Genomic DNA, 18,630 nt, shown 5'->3' with positions numbered 1-18,630 from the left:
AGTCAGCAAGACTCCAAAGGTTCATGGGTCTCATCTGACATCTACTAGCCGTGTGACCCTGGACGAGTCACTTAACAACTCAGTGTCCTAGGCAATTCTGAGAGCATAAACTGCCCACAAAATGCTCACAGGCCCCATCTTGAGATGAATTTCCTCATCTAGGAGTCTCATTTACCAATAAAATTACAGGTCCAATCCCCATCCCTATACCTTAATGTTAGTATGATGCTTCTGACATATCAAAAAAAATATTTGCTAATTGCAGCAGGTTAGTGGAAAGTGACTAGAGTTAGAATCCAGCCTAACTTAGAAACCCCAGATCTTCCACAGGCTACCAGTATGACCTTGGGGCCTCAATTTCCTCATCTGTAACATCAGATGACTGGATTAGATAACCTCCTAGTTACAAGACTAAGAACCTATCACTAATTTGTGACGTTATTCGGGATCTATTTCTCATGCATTTACCCCTACCTTCTTATTGTACCCTACAGCAACCAGGCAGCACAGTGGACAGAGCTCTGCATTTGGAGTCAGGAAGACCTAAATTCAAATCCAGTCTCAGACACTAATCCATTAATCCATAGCCGTATGACCCTAGGCAAGTCACCCAATTTGCCTGCTGGTTTGAGATTAGTAATAGTATCTTACCTGCCAGGGTTTTTGTGAGGATAAAATCTGATATCTGTAAGGCACTCTGCAAACCTTAGAGGACTATATAAGTGTTAACCATCATTATTATTACTGTCTGTGGGAGGTCCTAGGATACTGTAGTGACCCTGAAGTGACTGAGGCTACTGACAGTGATATAACCTTGGACCCCTATGCCTGGTACCACCTCCCAAAATCTAGTGCTGAAATGACTTCTGACCCCATCCAAACACCCAAGCACATTTTAACTGATGCAACTGTACGGCAGCAAAGCCTGGGGAGGGGCTGCAGGCTAATAATGGAATGAATCTGTGGGCACTTACAGCCAAGGTAAGAACGGGGTTATCACCGCTTGGTTACAGGAGAGATCCCTAACCTATATGCAAACCCAGAATCTCCCTTGCTAATGAGAGTGCCTTTCTACTCAGTTAGACCTACAAATTCCTAATAAGGGCGAAGTCCAAAGAAAGAACCTATCCCTAGGAACCCCACAGCTTAAGAAAGAACGATACTTCCATGTCTATTCAGGATGGCATGATGCATAAAGGACTGGACCCAGAATCAGAAAGACCTAGGTTCTGATCTTCCCCCTCTGATGTGTTATTAGCTGGGTGAGTCACTTTAACCTCTCTGAGCTTCAGTTTCCTTGTCTGTAAATTGGGAATTACAACACCTACATCCCCAGTGTTTTGAGAATCAAATGAGATAACAGAAAGCCCTTTGCAAACGTTAGAATGCTATATACATGTTAACTGTCAGGATCACATAGCACTGTCAGGCACCACTAGACGTGGACATCAGAGCACCTAAGTTTCAAATGCTGGTTCCTTCGATGCCAGGCCATAGGACATGGGAAAGGTTACTTCACCCCTTCTGGCCTCAGTTTCCTCATCTGCCAGATGAGGGGGTTGGGCTAAATGACCTTTGAGGTTCCTTCTAACGCTAAAACTAATGCTCCAGTGAGCTTACTAGATGAGGATGCTAGCTCAGCCGGGTGAAGTGACTTGCCTACAGTCACACAAGTAGGAGATGTCAGGTGGGCTCCCCAAACCAGAGTCTTCCTGACCCTTTCCACTTCATTTTGATGCCCTCCTGGGAAGAAAATGGCAAAAAAAAAAGAGACTTTACTAGTATTTTTGAGGGTTCCCTCTCTAGCGAGAGGAGACTCTGCTTTTAAGCTCTATGTTTATCCTAAATAAACCCTCAAGAAGAAGGTGGGCCAAGAGCAATGGGAAGCTGAAATAAATCTTAGCAGTGGGCACCAAAGAAAGCCTGATGGGCAGCACCACTAACTCAGGCCCTACTCAGATTAATAAATAACAAGTAAAAGGCTAATCATAAGCTAATCTGATTACAGAGAATGAGCCAAACTCCAAGACATCCTTATACCTTGAGAAGAGCAGTAGAGTCAGGAGCCCCAAGCCCCTCACTAGCCCTGTGTCATCTTAGGCAAATCACTTCACCACTAACCTTTTAGTCTATCTGTAAAAACGAAAGAATAGGACGTGCTAATGTAGAAATGGAATCAATGGAATTAATCATTCTGCCACAATTAACCACTAACTTCATAGGGTTGTTGTGAGGCTCAGATGAAGCTGCATTATATGTTGAAGCCCTTACATAAATAAAATATTTGCTATTATTAAAAATATAAAAACTCAAAAAAATATACGGACACATACATGTCCAAGTTATGGTTAACTGAAAAGAAAAAGAGGAGGAAAGCAGGCCCCTTCTGGAATTCCAGTGTCTAGTACACCCAACAGCATTCCAGTGAAGTAAGCTTGAAGACAATACCAAATCCTCCCTTAATATCTGTAAGACCTTTCACAGGAAAGCTTCTTTCTTAGTTTAACACACCCTCCTGACATTTCCTTCATGACATCAGTCAACAAATATTCAGAAATTAACGCTTTAGAGATTACTAGCTTCTAGAAAGGCAAACACTGTGTTGAAAGGAGTCAACTAGCATTTTTTTAAGTGCCTATAATTTTCCAGGCACGATGCTCAATTCGGGGGATACAAAGAAAGGCAAAAAAACAACAGTTCAAAGTACTGAACTCTGGTCCCAGTCAGATGACCTGGATCCTGGTCATATCTCCGTCACAAACTAGCTATGTGACCCCGGGGCAAATTAGTTTTATCTCTCTGGACTTTAGTTTCCTTATCTTTAAAATGGGATTCATAACAATCTGCCTACTTCATAGCTGTTTTGAGTATTCCAAATATAAGTGAAAGCACTTTGAAAAAAAAATGTTCCCTGTAAAACATAATCACCCTTGGACTTTCTGGCCATGCTAAAGCCCTCTCCAGGGGAAGAAAGAAGGAAGTGGCCCAGGAAACTACAGAAAAACTAGCCTTAAACGTCCTCCAGGGAGAGTCTAAATCTCTCCTTTCCCATCCAAACAGTAGAAGGGACAAAGGGCGGTGAGCTTCCTAACTGAACCTGGCTCCACCTTCCTCCAGTCACCTACCTGACCCAGTCAGGCCCTGCCACTCCCGGGAGCCAATGGTGTGGGGGGGAGGGGAAACCGGGGAGAAAGAGGCTGGCCCAGAACATCTCTAATTTCACTGAGGCCGCCGTCTGGGCTCTAGGATTAAGCCCAGCCCCTGCCCCAGGGCTGTGGGTAGGGTGACTGGCCAGGCCCAGTTAATAAAAAAGCCCGAGGCAGACTAAAATAGAACCAGCGGAAATAATTACAAAGTCCTAAAGGATCCTACGGGCTACTCGCGGCCCCCTCCCGACCCGACCCCCCGCCTTGGGGACAAGGGGAATGCCCAGTTTACCTATGGGGTTAACGTCAGAAACCCCCATTCTAGACCCTCACTGGGTTTACATTTAATTTCCACAACAGCATTTTTCCAAAATTGCGTTCAATTCTAGGCAGTCCATTTCCTGCCTGGGGGGGTGGGGTTGGGGCGGACCTATAGTTTGCACCTGGGAAAAGGCAGGGCAATTAACTAATTTGTTCTATTCCCAGGCCACAGTAACCCAAATCTAGTCCCTTTTTTTTTTTCTAACGCCCAGATCGACCCCAATCCCTGCCTTGTCAGGTGACTCCCTCCCCCCGGCTCCCTCCCCGCTATTGCTTCCCAACTAGGGGATTTCTTCGGCAGAGTTGAGGCAGACGTGGCGTCTAGTACGGACTTGCTCCCTCCTTTCCTCCCCACCCGGGCCAGACGCCAGGAAGGGAATAGAGTTCCAGTCATTTCAAGGCCCAGTGAGCACTGAATTTAGCCGGGCCTAGGGAGGGTCATCACCGCAAGATCAGCCCATTGGTCTAGGCCGGGCTAACAGTCTTGCCAGAGCTCCTGGGTCTTCTCACCCTGGGTTTTTCATAAGCACAGCGTAGGACCACATCTTTCCTGATTTTTTTTTTTTTGGCGGGGCGAGTCTTTCCACCCTTTGCATCCTCCCCACCCCCCCACCCCCACTTCCCAGTCCCTGGAAAGACGGAGAGAGCGCTAAGCACTTATCCATTCTGCAGCGGCACCCTGAGGGCTCCGGAGCTAGGCTAGACCTTCCTCCACGTCGGTCCCCTACACCCCCCGCACAAAATCCCGCCCCGCCCCACTTCATCCCCTCTCCGTCCCCCATTCTAGGTCACCGCTGCTCCGAGAGGTCGCCCCCACCCCACTCCCCACCCCCAGCACAGTGTCGCCTCACAAAGGCCCTTTGTCCCTCCGATCCGCTCCCGGGCAGGTTCCTGAAAAGTTAAACACGCAAAATAAATAAGAGAGAAAGCGGGAAGAGGTCGGCTGGGGCCCCCGGGACTAAGGGGTAGAGAGAAAGGGAGGGAGGCGCCAGCTCCGGGGCTGGGACCAATCCGACCCGGCAGAGGAAGGAAAGAGAAGCCCCCGGTCAGCTCTGACTACGAACACCCCACAAACCCCACCTCTGATTTTCCCACTGTTTGTTACATTCCCTCCCTTCCCCCGCGCTCAAACGAATGCGGCAGCCACCGGTCGGGCATTTTCCAGTGAGTTAACGCCCTAAAATACCGATTGGGGAAAAAAAAATAAATCTCCGGGAAAAGAAGAAAAACGAAATAGCCCCTTGCTCTTGGGAAGAATTTAAATTTTAATGATAGGTTCGGGGATGCTTCTTCTGCCGAGAAATGGGGGGGGGGGGAGGTGGGAGCATGCTGGAAGGAGAGGGGCCGGGAGGATGCAGGCAAACTAAGTGGAGAAGAGGGCCCGATTCCGCGTTCTGGTAGCCCGCGGCGCCATTCTCTAGAGACCCCAGCTTCCAGGACCCAGGAACTCGGTCTCTTTCCTCTTTCCCTTCCCCCAGCCCCTCACAGTCCGAGCCCTAGGCTACGCGTCCCAGCGCGCCGCCGCAGCCGCCTCAGCCTCCCACTTTCACAACTGCCCGGGAACAGACTGCGTGACCTGGTAAACAACACAAGGCAGAAGAGAAGCTAGAACGTGACAGGTCACAATTGCGGGGGCAAGCGATGGGTTAAGAAGGGCCCAAGGGTGGAACCCGACCAAGCAAAATTGCCTTCTCTCTCCAGGCCAAGTTAGTTGGACCAACTAGCTGTTATATACTCCATGCTCAGGGAGAGTCAAACTAGTTATTTCAAGTAAACCCCGTGCAAGTCCTAGCTCGGCTGGGCGCAGAGGGTCACTAGGAGATGCGAAGGGAGTAGACAGCCCAGGGCTGGATTTAGTTCCAGCCGGTTTGGGGGGAGGGGGGGGGAGGGCGGGTGCCCATGTGCTCCGTTTTATTGCTTTGTTCATTTTACACCTCTCGTTTCAGCACCTGGAAAATTGGCACTGCCAACCATTCCCTAGCCCATAAATCTTTCCCCTCGATCTGGGCAGCTTCCTTTTCTGCAGATGTTGGCAATCAGGTTTGCAAAATTTCAAAGTCATTCATTGCAGACGGGTGAAGGGAGGCAGGGTTGATTGCAGCAACACACACAAAATCTTGTCACCTTAGCAAAGTCTACTGTCATCACAGCAACCCCCTTCTCCATATCCCAGAAAAAAAAAAAAAGTCTTGAACCGCAGAAGGGCAGGGGGTCTCCCCACAACTTTGCAGACAACAGCTGCAACATCAAAGAATCGAAATCGAACAAGGCAATTCACCACCACCCCCAATCAGTAGAACCCTCTACCATGCTCCCCTGCGGTCCTGGAGCTCGGTCCCGGTACACCCAGGGGTCGGATGGGCAGTCTGACTGCCTAACATCTGTGATTCAGCCAGCGGTAGGAGCTCGGAGACTGAAACCGTCGGGAAGGAGAGGGTGTATATATGGCCGGGTGTTTATTAAATACACTGAAGCTTCCAAAAATCTTAGTAAACAAATCTCAAGGGGAAAAAACAGTAGGAAAAGATATTTTTTAAAGAAAAGAAAAAAAGTTTTACCGTTCTGGTTTTTGTGGGATTTTTTCCCTTTTATCTTAAAAAGTTCTAAAACTGGAAACTACATTTTTCGGGTTGGACTAGCCTGTAAAAACTACCTTGGAACTACTCCCCCCCACTCCCACCCCCAAGCTTCGATCCCCAGCGTCCAGCTGCTGAGTAGTCAGCCAGCTCTTTTCCCGGCCGAGAACTGGGGAGGAAGCATATTGTAAACCTATACTTCTGAAGGATCTTGGAGCTACTTAATCCCCATGATATCTGCTCTGACCCGGGCTTTCTCTTCCTGGTTCCTGCCGCAAGGATATATCCAACTAGCCGGGCTGGAAGGTCAACCTTCTCCCCCTAAGCAGAGAAGCCAGACCAAGTCGGAGGCCGCACCCTATGGGACAGGACAGACCCGGAGGGTGGGAAGAGGAGAAGGGACACAGCGCAAATTAATCTCTAGCACCTGAAGCAGCTGCCCCCTATACTCCCAAAACACATACTTTTCCAATGGACGGCAAATCTTTTCCAGGAAGCTCCTTCACAGAGATGTCTCTTTCCCCGACCCTAACTCCGGTAGCATGTGCCTCCCTCAGCCAAGCAACCCAGGCTCACTCCGGGTTGAGCAAAGAGGAGACCGGGCATGGAATGAACTCTTCGGCTTAAGCCTCCAAGGTTTCTCAAGCTTTCGAGAGTTCCCCAGTCCGAGCCCAGTCCCAAACGTAAGGGGAGATCTAGGTTTCTCCTTGTTCTACCAAACTGCAATCTGCCCAGTCCTGCCCGGGCAGGACACTGCTGCTACGTATGCCCGCTGCCCCTCCCGGGAAGGGACTCGGACTCTGATCGTGTCCCTGAAGCCAGAGGATGTCTGCTCAGACCCCAAACCTCCCAGGGAACACTTCCAGTGGACTGAAAGGGTTGCAGAAGGAGCAGACACGGAAGATTTCCAAGTGCGTTTACTTCAGCGACCAAAAGCCCCTGCTCCCCTCCCCAACATCCTAACCCTGTGTCTTCCACAGCCCTGTGCCACAAGTCCGCAATTGTTGTTTGTATCAGATTTTAGAAACCCTAAGGGGCTCGGAACAGTGCAACTCAGGAGGGTCAGGAGGCCACAGCTCTCCACTTAAGGGGAAACCGAGTGGCCAGAAGTGGTAACCGGGGAGTGAGGTCGAGTGCCGGGACCTCGAACCCTTACTTACCCGGGTGCGAGTGGAGGTTGATTCCCGACGGCATGTACTTTCCCGGCGTCAGGGGAGCCGGCATCCCGGGGCCCAGGTGGCCAGTAGAGGAAGGCAGGCGGCCGGCGGCCGTGGCAGCACCGACCCGGTGGCTCTCCATTGCCAACCCGGACAGTAGCGGAGGGGGGGGGCCGTGGACAGACCGGGGAGGCCCCAAATCTCGGCCATCCATCATCTGAGTGCCAACTTCCAAGCCGTTTCGTTTTCCTCCACCCCTCCCCAGGCGCCCCCCCTCCCAGCGCCCCTCCCCCCCTCCACACACCCCAAATCAGAGGGGTTTAAAATATAAGCCTCGGAGCAGTTCCATGGTCTTCGGCCGGCGGAGAGTCCGCTGGGGGCATTTTCTTTGCCTGCGGTGGGGAGAGATCAGAGACACAAACCCTGGAGTTAGAGCTGTTCCCTCCTACCGCTCCCTCCTCCGTACTGCAGCACCGCTCGGAGCCGGGCCAGCAGGTAGGCAGCAGCCCGCGGAGCTCTCCCGGCCCGAAGAGAAAACAAACAACACCCCTTCCACCACCAAAAAAGGGAAACCACTTGGAAAAACCTTACAAGTGTCTTTTCCCCCAAAGTCTCCCCTTGCCCCTGAATGAGGCAGGGAAGCTCATTAGAATCAGCGGGTATTTCCGTAGTCAAAAATTGTATAAATGAAACATCGAATTGCAGTTTTTTTTTTTTTAAATCACCGCTACTTTCCTTCCACCCGCTCGGTCTTCCTCAGCTTTAGACTTTCAAAATATTACTAAAATGAAGGGGTATTGCCTCTCTTAACTCCCCTCGACAGACACAATTCCAGGGGCAGCTTTCATAGGCTTTTTCTCCCTCTTCCCCCTTTTTCTCCAGAAATTCTAAGCCAGAGAGGGGAAGGTTGGCGTTGGTTCTCTCGGAAAGACTGGATCTCACCCCTTGAAATATATTTTATTCCAAAATGTCACATGTTTCAGCTTTAAAAACTGTGAAACCTTTTGGTTTTGAAGATTAAAATGTCTCACTAAACATTTGCTTAGTATCTGATGGGAAAAGTTTAATATTTAACCTTGTTAGTCCTTCAGTTTAAATCATCTCCTATTTTTTGCCCTCTTTTTGAATTGTATTTTTTCCTGAATCCACTATAAGCATATCCCCATTCCTCTGAGCTGATGGGGGCAAGGGTTTTAAAGTGGTTTTAATTAATCAAGTCGGGATTTTTCTTTCCTTCCTGCCCTTCAGTGACAGATTGCCTCAGAAAATTCCGTGAGACGTGGCATACATTCTAGCCTTAGGATTTGGTAGAAATTTAAAAAACAAAACAGGACAAGGTTTGGTTTCATTTTCGATAGACCCCGTATGGAAAAGGGAGGTCACTAACCCTGGTTTGGGGCGGCGGGGGGGCGGCGGTAGGCAGCGGAGAGGCAGGGGGGATGGGGGGGTGGTATCACGTCTACTTCAGAGTATGCAGTCACCCTCAAAAAAAAATAAACTGAAAAAAAAAATCCCCCTCTTCTAAAATCTGACTGTTCTCAGTAGAGGGAGTATCCTCCTCCTCCACCCTCCCCACCCCCTTGTTTGGTAAATATTCCCGAAGTTCCAATTTAAAGCTGTTTGTTTAAAAGATTTGTCCTTTGCTGGTTTCTTGGGGGAAGGGAGAATCAGTTTGGATACATTTTCCCTCTCTTTTCAAAAGCAAGCGGGATGGGCAATTACAAGCAACTGAATTTTTTATATTATTTTTTTAAACTATACAAAAAACCCCACTAGCTATCTCCCCCAAACAAACTAACCCCAATCCCTCCCCAGTCTTAGCCCCACATCCCGTAGACAAGTCCCCTGTATTCGGTTTTGCTGGTGTCTTATCCAGAGAGTAAATACTAGCAGGGAGTTTGCCACATTCTCCTTCCCTTTGGACTTGCACATAATTTAAGCTTAAAATACCCTGAACCAAAAATATCTACCTCCAGTCATTTACCAGGGCTTCTCTTACCAGCTTTGTTAATGGTTTCTTATTTTAACCTGGTTTTTACTTACAAACAGCTCATCCGTCCCTCGTCCCCCTCCCCTCTCTCCCATTCTCTGGTTACCAGATGAAACATTTACTTTTTAAAATCTAAGATCGCCACAACCTTGGATACATGTTTTCCATCTTAAGCGGAGCGGTAGATGAGCTTCATGTGATTAAAAAAAATTTTTTTTTTTAACTACTGCTTTCGGAAGATGGACACCAAGACAAAAAAATGGAGAGCTTAAAGTTGAAGCTTCTTATTCAGATTATGGAAAGGGTTGATTTATCTTTCTGTGCGCTGCGTTGGATGGTTCCTACTTTTCTCCCTTAAATGCAGTTAAAATGGCTGAATTCCGGCTTTTAATTAAAAACAGCCTATAATCTAAAATGTCTCTCCCTCTCCCCACCTCTCTCACAGACTGCAGGGGCACGGAGGAGAGCTGGGGTATTGTTTTTTAATGGAGAGTAGAGATTTTCCCCCTCTAGGTTGTATTTTTCTGAAGGGAAAGTCTTAGGGAGGGGGCTAAGGTGGGGAAAATGGGGGATAGTCGAAGAGTCCAATGCAGTTCGGATCCCAGAAAAGTCCCTGTATTCCCAAGTAGTTTGAGGGTGGAAAGGGTTGATGTGAAGAAGGCTAAGGAGGGCAGGTAAGACCTGTGTTGGTAGGAGACCGGATTGGGAGAGCCAACTATTTAACTTTCCAAAAAAATAAGGGACTAGGGAAAAACCTACCTGCTGGAGCGGATGGTCCCCTTCCCGCCTAACCGCCTCGCCTCTCGGCCATCCTGCTGCCTGCCCCCCGTTCTTGTTTCCCTCTCGGGAATTATATCCAACTCAGACTTTTTGCCCGCCTTTCCTTTTTTTGGTATGAAAATGTCCTTTAGTCCATCCGTTCGGCTCGCCAACTCCTCCACCCTCCAGCAAACAGGCTCTGGGACCCGGCTTGCTCTGCTTTCCTGGAAAATCCAGCTTTCTTTCTCCAGAGGTCCCCGCTTTTTAATAAAATCCAGGTAGCACTGGTTTAAAGAATCCCAAATCTCCATATACAGCCCGGGATTGGAAAAGGTACATTACACAACCCCCTTTCAAGTTCCTCTCGCTGGATCTAAAAAAAAAAAAATTCGGGGGGGGGGGGGGGACAACTCTTTAGCAATGAAACCAGCATTGTTCCCCTGCTCCCTCCTCCTCCCGGGCTGGCCAGCCAGGATCTCATAGTAAACCTCCCATTGGTTCCCCGCGCTGCCAATCACGCTCATGTAAACACTTTGGCCCTCAGCCATTCCTATAAAACCAATTATGGACCAAGGGGCTCGAGCAGTTTCCAGGCTCCCCTCGGCGGGGCTGAATGATCAAAACTGGTGGTGAGAATTTTTCCCGGCCGTTTCCAGGCAGCCCTCCCCTCTCCACCGGTGGAACCCCCCCCCTCCTCCGCCCGCCCTTGCCCTCCTCCTCCCTCTCCCTCCCCCACACCCCCTCCCAGTCTGGGCTGACTGATCAAAATAGTAGAAGATGGTTGTAGCTGCAATTCAGTTCTTTTCATTCCGCTGTTTAATGGGAATGCTGTCAATTTCCTGCGTATTGGGGACCTGGCAAAGGGACGAGGACTACAGTTTGTAGGATCCAGGAGAACCAGAGGAGAAAGGAGAGCTTTGAGGCCGTTTGCTTTTCTTCTGCCTAACCCCCCTTCCCCGTTCTACTTAGTCTCTCCATCTCTCATCTCCCTCTGTCTCTCATCTCCCTCCGTCTGTCTCTCTGCCTTTCTGTCTCTCTTCACACACACACGCACACACGTACACACTGCATCTTCTTTCCTTCCCAGATCTTTTCCAAGTTGCACAACCATGGAGAAGGGTGCAGTAACAATCCAGTTGTTTGTAGAATGGGAGGGAGGAAGCGACATGATTTATTTTTTCTTTACAAAGCCACCATTCATTCTCGGTGTGTGCGGGGGTGGGGGGGAAGCAAACGCAGTTTTCCTAGCCCCAGTCCCTCCCTGAAACGCAATGTCAGATCGTTAATGATTAATATTTTGGAGAGGCCAAGGCGGCAGCGGGTGAGTGTCTATATAATCTTCTAAAGGGGGTTCCTATAGAAACGAAGGTGGGGGTATGGGTGCGTGGTAAGAGCTTTCCCTGCCTAAAACAATCCCAAGCCGATGTGCTTGGGAGCTGAAGAAGCCACTTACAGTCGTTCGTCCTCAAGCCCCTCCCAAACCCCTCTTTCAGAATCGTCACCCCTCCCCCCCAAAAAAAATCTGAGCAGAAAACAGGATTAAAGCGGCTGAGCTAGAGTACAGAATCCCACTTGATTCTGACATTTCATCCTATTTGCATTTCTCTGCGGGGCCTTCTGAAACCTATTAAACTGTAATATTAAAAACTCTTGGCGTAGGTCCTCTTCTCCAGCCGCTCCATACCCCCATCCCTTTCCTCTAAACCTCCTGCTCTCTGTCCCTTCATTCTCTGCTCCCAACTGGAAGGAAGGCGGGGTGGACTGCAGGCGGGGGGCGATGTGTTTAGCTAAAGGAAAGCAGCAGCCAAACCCCAAACTGCTTTGCTGGCCGCTCATACTGGAGGGAGAGGAAGGAGGGGGTAGAAGTCCCCCCAATTCCCCAGACTTTGTACTTTCCATATTGCCTTTTCAGCAAAATCTCTCTCGTGCTCGCCTGCCTGCAGAGAAGAGAGTACGTACCTGGTTAGAAGGGGAAGTAAAGAACCTAGCGACTCCGTGATCAGGAAGGCAACGCTGCCTGGATACTCTGCTAGCCTCGGAGTCAGTCCCCGAGCCGAGCCGCCCGCCTGGGTCACCACGGAACCTTCCTGGCTCCGCTGTGACTTCCCAGGCGGGGGTTAAGCAAGAGCTGGTGGGATGTATCTGGGGTTTTCTCTTGAAGGAGAAAAGAATCGGGGAGGGTGGGGGAGGGTGCATAGCAGAGACGATAACTGTGAACACAATGAAATATCTAGTGCTTGTCTATTTCCGTATTTTAGCTAAATAAAATTAACAAGACGTTGAAGGGAAGAAGTAGGTCCTGTTCTCTGATTAGGAAAGGAAGTTGAGTCGTTTTTTAATTAAGGCCTGAGAACCCCAGAGTATTCCCCAATCACTGCAAGTTTAAGGATTCGGTCTGTCCTTTTTATTTTTCATATCCACTTCTTTTAAACTTTCAGAAAAGAGAGCATTCTGCTACTTCGACCCCATTCTATTTTCTTTTCTCGACTTTTAGAAAGAAAGAAAAAAGGGGGGAGGCGGCGCGGGCGGGGGTGGGGGGGGTGGGGTGGGGTGTCTAATTTAATTCCAGTATAAATTTAAAAAAAAAAGTTCAGTCTCTGGAGGGCAGTTTCAAGTTGCCCTTCGCCAAAGCCTAGCGAGCTGGTTTCTAGGCTGCCCTCTTTTGGAAGCAGAAGATCTGGAAGGGGAGGGGAGGAGGGAGGGAGGCGGGAGGCGGGAGTGGGGGGAAGGGAAAGAAGAGAAAAGAAAGAAACTAAAATAGTAATGAGCCAAGGAGGAAAGCAATGTCTGTATGTTAAAAGCAAGGAAGCGCTCATCTAAATATCACCCAGGCACCTTTCGGACTCGGCGGAGAAAAGGACGCTGACTTGGGTAGGACACTACAGCGAACGGTTCCCAAATTAGCTGGAGGAACCTCCCGATGAAAAGGGAGAGGGAAGAGGAGGGGGGGTGCTGAGAGAATGAGAGTTGCGAGAGACTTGGGATGGGGGGAGGTGATTGCAGGAAAAATTAATGCAAGTCTGAAGCTTAGATGGCTGCCTGAACAGAATGCCCAGGGATCTTGAGCGATCACTGGAGCAGCAATGAGTGACAGGCGCTCTCTCTAAGCTTTTTAAAAAGTAGTTCTTTATTCTTTGAAAACCTTGCAAATTCAAACACCCCCCCCCTTAATACATGCCGGTATTCGGATTAAGAATATCCCACCGCCACCTCCTTTCTCCCGCCCTCACTCAAAAACTGGAGAAGGTCTTAAATTCTTGGGTGGAAGATTTTTTTTTTTAAATTTAAAACACAATACAGACCTGAAGAAATAAGGGTTTAATCGCTTACCGTTGGGGGGGAGGGGAGAAGGGCGGAGATGGAGGGAAAGCATATTTTTATAAATGTTTAATGCTTTCACACCCGGATGCTACAAGACGCTGTAATTGTGACGGTGGGGTATGTATGCAATAAATCATTTAGTTGCTAATAAAAATTCTGCTTGTTTGTCTTGAGTTTGCCAATGGCGCTTGCATTTTTCAAGTGTTTCTCATCAGCGGGCAAAGAGAATCTGCATTTCATTAAAGCTGCAATTTCTGTGTTGATCAATCTTTTTTTCTTTCTCTCCCAGCCCCTCTACACACACCCCTTTCTTTTGTCAGTCATCCAACCTATCTTCTCCCCCCCCCCCGTTAAAAAAAAAACTTTAAGAATATTTGGTGGGGCGAGTACCTCCAAACCTCACAAATCCGGGACCTCTGCTATTTTGAAGAACATTTTATATAATCAAATGGTTACCTAGACTAGAGGCTGAAGGGTTTTTTTTTTTTTTAACCGAGGGTGGGGGCGTGTGTGAACAGGGTGGGGATACACGGGGGTGAGGAAAACATGCAAAACAGATCCTGTTAACACTAGAGCAGTAAACAAGCTGGCTGGCATGTTTATATAGGACCTAAATATGTGTGTGTGTGTGTGTGTGTGTGTGTGTGTGTGTGTGCATAATACGGTTGTTGATGCAAGATCGGGCCCTCCCCGAAGAAACGCGGTCTGATTCCGTGGCGTATGTTTAATTGCCTCGATCTTTGCCACCGATAGTGAAGTCACGACTTGAATTAAGCCCTTTTTTTCCCTTCTCTCCTCCCTCCCCCCCCTTTTGCTGCAGTCAGTCTGGTAAACAGCAGCTGGGAGCCATCTTGTAGGATTGGGTGGGGAAACCAAAGCCAGGAGCTTTGCAGGGAATGTAGTGGGGGGGAAAAATCAACCGATTGTGTCGGGGGGGGCGCGAGGGGGCAGGGAGGGACGTGTAAGTGTGGAATGAACGAGGGTTGCGCGTGTTGTGTAAGAGGGATCGAATGCCCCCCCCGCCAGGAAGCAAAGCCAGCGAGCGAGCTTGTGCGGTGTTGAATAATGCGTCCACTCGCGGATGGTTCAGCTGGGCTTTTGCCGCTCGGCTCCTTCTCCTTCTAGCGGGCGTTTGAATTTCTTTTTTATTTATTTGGGGGTGGGGAGCGGGGTGGCTGGGGTGTTAATCATTGGCTTCGCTCTACTCTCCTCGCTTGAAAATTGTGGGTTGTGTGTTTGGTGTGCTGCCCCCGCCTTCTCCCACCCCCACCCCCCACTCCCCGAAAACCTAAATTTAAAAACTAGGTCTTGTAATTCCTTCCTCTCTCTCTCTTCACCCTCCCCCCACCCCCTTCTCCCAAGACTCCGGGAGCGGGCAGGATTTTGCTCGACTTCACAACAGCCATTTTCCGAGCTGAAACGTTCAGCTTTACAAGTCCCGGTGCAGTTCGTCACCCCCGCACTACCTGCACCACCACTCCCACTCCCACATCCCACATCGGTGGGGAGAGCTATGGTTTAGAAGTTTGCTGTAATTTTATTTTAAGATGGACTTGATAGGACCTGTGCAGTTTCTCTGGTTTGGTGGGGTTTTCCCCCTTTTTTGTCTTCCCCCCAACCCCGCGCAACAGAGAACGTGAGGTGGCTGGGAGGCGGGAGGAAAAGGGAGAGGGACAGAGAAGATAAATGCCCTTCGGACCTGAATTTGCTTTCTCCAAATAAAATCCGTGGAGAGAAAGAGCATTCGCTAAGCCCCGACCCCACTACCACCACCCATCTCCCCTCTCCCTGCTCCCTTCCCGGGCTGTGTTAATTAGATTAAGCCCTTCTTTTGTTTCGCTGCGGTCTGTTCCGAACTGTGGGGGCCTTTTTTCTGACGGAATGTAGCATAAACACGTAACCGTGCCCCAGCTGGGTTGACAAAATACCTCCCCCCTTTTTTAAATCAAAGGACAAGCCAACCTTGAGGCTTTTACACTCATATCCACAGCCTCCTCCTCCCCTCCCCCCCCCCAGTTGTTGCTTGGCTTAGCAGGGGGGAAACGGTTCTTTTGTTTCCCAGCGCGCTCTCCTCCCGGTCCCGGGACCAGATAGGAATCTCCACTCGCAGCCCGCCGCCGCAGCCCCAGCCTCTTTCCCTTCTCTTTCACCTTGAAAAGAAGGAAGACTAACGCTGCCTTCAGCTAACGAATCCGAACGAGCTTCTCCTAGGTTCCTTACGGCTCTAAAATCTAGTGACTATTGTGTCCGTCTTCCCGTCTCTGACCCCCCTCCCCCCCGCACCAGCCCAGCCCCCCCACCCTTTGTAGACTCTAAGGTGCTTCTCGTCCCTACCCAGACAACCCAATGCGCTGGGCAAATAGCGCACCCCAGTCCTTCCAACCTCCCCAGGGGCCCTGCACTGGGCTTCCCAGTGCCTGGGCGGCGATGCCCTGTGGCGTAAACAATGCTTACTGGCTAAAAACTTTGCAAATCCCAAAATGGAACCTTTTTTTAAAATGACACAGTCCCCATCCCTGACTGAGGAACCCGGGAGTCCTCGCCTAAAGGTTGTATCCCGATAAAGGACAGCTTTAAGTAGAGAATTAAAAGGCTTGGGTAATTTATATATAAAACTGAGAATTTGATTCCAAGCCTAAGTCTGGTTTTTCCAGCTTTCTGCCCTGGACAACATACATACACTCACTGTGTTGTTTTGCTTTTTTAGGGATTTTTATTTTCATTTTTTTGCTTTCCCCATCCCCCCACTCCTTCAGCCCTTTAAAACCAGGAGAGCCAAAGTACCCCTGGCTTCCCAGCTTGCCTTGTTTATTCTGGGATTGACCGAAGCGAGGCCTTAGGGGCCTCGGATGGAGTCCCGAGACTACTTAGCGGAGACTAGCTACTAAGCTCGAGCTGCAGGCTCCAGTTCTCTATACCTCTTGCTCCTAGGGAAGACCCGGAGAAGCGGAGCCAACGCCTGCGCCCCTCCCGCAGTCCCCGCGGCAAAGTGAAAATGGGTCCGCCGGGAGAAGAGCACCGCGTTACCCTGGGTGGGTTCGGCGTAAGGGGGGGGGGCAAACGGTTTCGGGGGTCGTTGGGTTCCTCCCCCCCGCGTTTGTTTTTTGAAAGGACCTGGCGTGAGGCAAGGCTACGGCCCCCATCCCAACGCCCGGCCGGGTCTTACACTCAACTCTGTTTTGATTGGAAAGGAATTAAAGACTCCTCGCCGAGGGAGGACAGTTTCAGCCATAAATCTTGTGTTAGCTTCTCCGAGTTTCTCTCCCTTCTAGCTCTCCCCCCATACTCAACTTGTCTGGAACTAGTGGACATCTCCTACTTCTCCCCCAAGGCACCTTCTGCTCACTACTTGCCCTCTCCCCAAAGCTGTCCGCCAGTATCGCGGGTGGGAGGGGGTAGGGAAAACAAAATTCGGTCCCCAAGTGGGACATCTTGGATCAAGCCCGAGCGGCGTGAGTTTCTTAGCGGTTTGGGTTACGAGTGGCATGGACTAAGGGAGAGGGAATTCGGGCTCTGGGCTACTGGAGCCAGTGATCCGTCTAGACCGAGGGTGGAGATGGGTTTACTCCCCAGCTTCCGTCCCTCAGTACCCACTGCGTCCATCCAGACTGTTCTCAGATACAGCTACCCCCAGTCCCTAGGGCTCTGTAGTTGGTCCATAGTTCTGAGCTTAAGTAGCTTCTCCTGGCCCAATCCGACACCCGGTGACTAGGGCACGGAGCCCAAGCTCTTCCGCTCTTGTAAGTGAGAGGGGATAACTTTTCTTAGCCAGAAATCGGTCACCCCTTCCACCTCCAGACTCAAAACCCTCTGGCTAGCCGGATCCCGCTGCAGCTGCCCTAGTTTACATTCCCTATGCCAGAGGAAAGGATCTGCCCGAAGAGAAATCCAGGTGAATAGGGTTTGGGGCCCGGGGTGGTTTCGTGGTCAGGACTGGCTAGGGCTTAGTACATAAGCCCGCGCAGCTCCGACTAATGTAGCCCCAACGCTTCTACAGGAGAGGAGAGCAAACAAATGGATTCCCCCTTCCCCCGAGACTTTACATTCCAACCCAAGAAACTCTCTAAGGCTGTAGGTCCCCCATCCGTACTGAGCAGAGGGAGGTTAGGGAGTTTTGACAGCGGCACTCATTCGTTGTGCCGCAGAATCCGAAGGCGTAAGGCGTAAAGTCCGGGGGTAAAGCCTGCCAGGGAGGCCAAGAAGCTGGAGAGACTGCATTGAAGGAAACTGCACACTCAGTGACTGTCCTCTGTGTGGTCTACCCTCTGAGCCCACGGTCAAGGCGATCTCGTCTGCATCGAGGCCCCACAGGACCCCAAGGAGAGACTGGAGTCTCGGGAATCGGCCTCAGAGCCTCGGGCTGGCTCAGGCGCTAGCTAATCACTTCCTCGTTGGGGCCTGAAGCTGTCCCAGCAAGAAGGAGGTTTGGGGTAGCTGCACAATAAGGGAGAGAGGACCCAGGCGCTTTGGGATCAGTGCCGCATCTATATGGGTCCGCAGCTAGCGTTGAGAGCCGAGCTATAAGCCAAAAGAAAAAGCAGCAGACTGCACAAGCTAGTTGCCCCGAAAATACTGGAATGGAGAGAGCTGTAAGGATTACTAGATCCACTTCTGAACCTATCCTTACCTCTATTCAGCCAGACAGGAGAGTAGAGGGCAGGATTGAGTTCATTCAGGATTGGGGAACACAATAGAAGAGGAAGTCACTCCCCAAAAGTTGGGGTTTGGAGTGGAACAAGGAGAATGTCTTTGACTTGTGAGATAGTTACACCTTTTGTCTGGGGTGTCTTCACCTGATGTTTGCTACTCTTGCCTAGTTCTTACCTTAGCTCATGTCCTTTGGTTTTCTTCACTAATACTTAACCTCAGAGCCGATAGAAAGGAAAGAGGTTAGAAAATTCTCTCACAAATACCTTGTTAAAAAAGCTTCAAAATGCAATTGACTAATCTCCCCTTTCTATGACTGCTGACCCATCCACCCCACAGATGCCCTATTTCCCACTCACATCGAGCTTGGGGTCCACTAAAGCAGGCAGTAGGGTTCTTTAGGTTGGTACAGTAAACGTCGAAAAGCCAAACCAAGGATGGTAACAGCCAGATTCCAAAGCAACAGCTGGTCCAAGACCTGTATCTCACTAGAGAGGTATATTGCCTGAGAACTTTCAGATTTCTGCCTCTCTTGAAAATCTTCCTATAGCCATCTTTTGGATGCCCCAAAGCCCTGGGGCTGGATTCCTTGCTGCCAGAGTTGTAATTCACCATGAATATTTATAATTCTGTAAATATGGAAGTCTGAGAAAACACCCCATTGATTCTAAAGCCTAGCTCATGGACGAAGATAGAGACTTCTATCTCTTCTC

At 49.8% G+C, this 18,630-nt stretch overlaps 1 protein-coding gene across 4 annotated transcripts in view; it reads right to left on the bottom strand.

Annotated features, from left to right (window-relative positions):
• The window catches only part of TNRC18 (trinucleotide repeat containing 18), a 153,099-nt gene extending 145,655 nt beyond the window's left edge, over positions 1–7,444 (bottom strand). For all 4 annotated transcript variants that reach the window (XM_036741224.1, XM_036741225.1, XM_036741226.1 and 1 more), the window contains exon 1: positions 7,204–7,444. In XM_036741224.1, the coding sequence (XP_036597119.1) occupies positions 7,204–7,417 (214 nt within the window). In that variant the 5' untranslated portion in view covers positions 7,418–7,444. The remainder of the gene's footprint in view (positions 1–7,203) is intronic.
• Between the last annotated feature and the right edge of the window lie 11,186 nt (positions 7,445–18,630).

This window comes from Trichosurus vulpecula, chromosome 1 (genome assembly GCF_011100635.1).
Source record: "Trichosurus vulpecula isolate mTriVul1 chromosome 1, mTriVul1.pri, whole genome shotgun sequence".
NCBI lineage: Eukaryota > Metazoa > Chordata > Mammalia > Diprotodontia > Phalangeridae > Trichosurus > Trichosurus vulpecula.
Note: the sequence above shows the minus strand (reverse complement) of the source record. Positions and strands in the feature narration are given on the sequence as shown.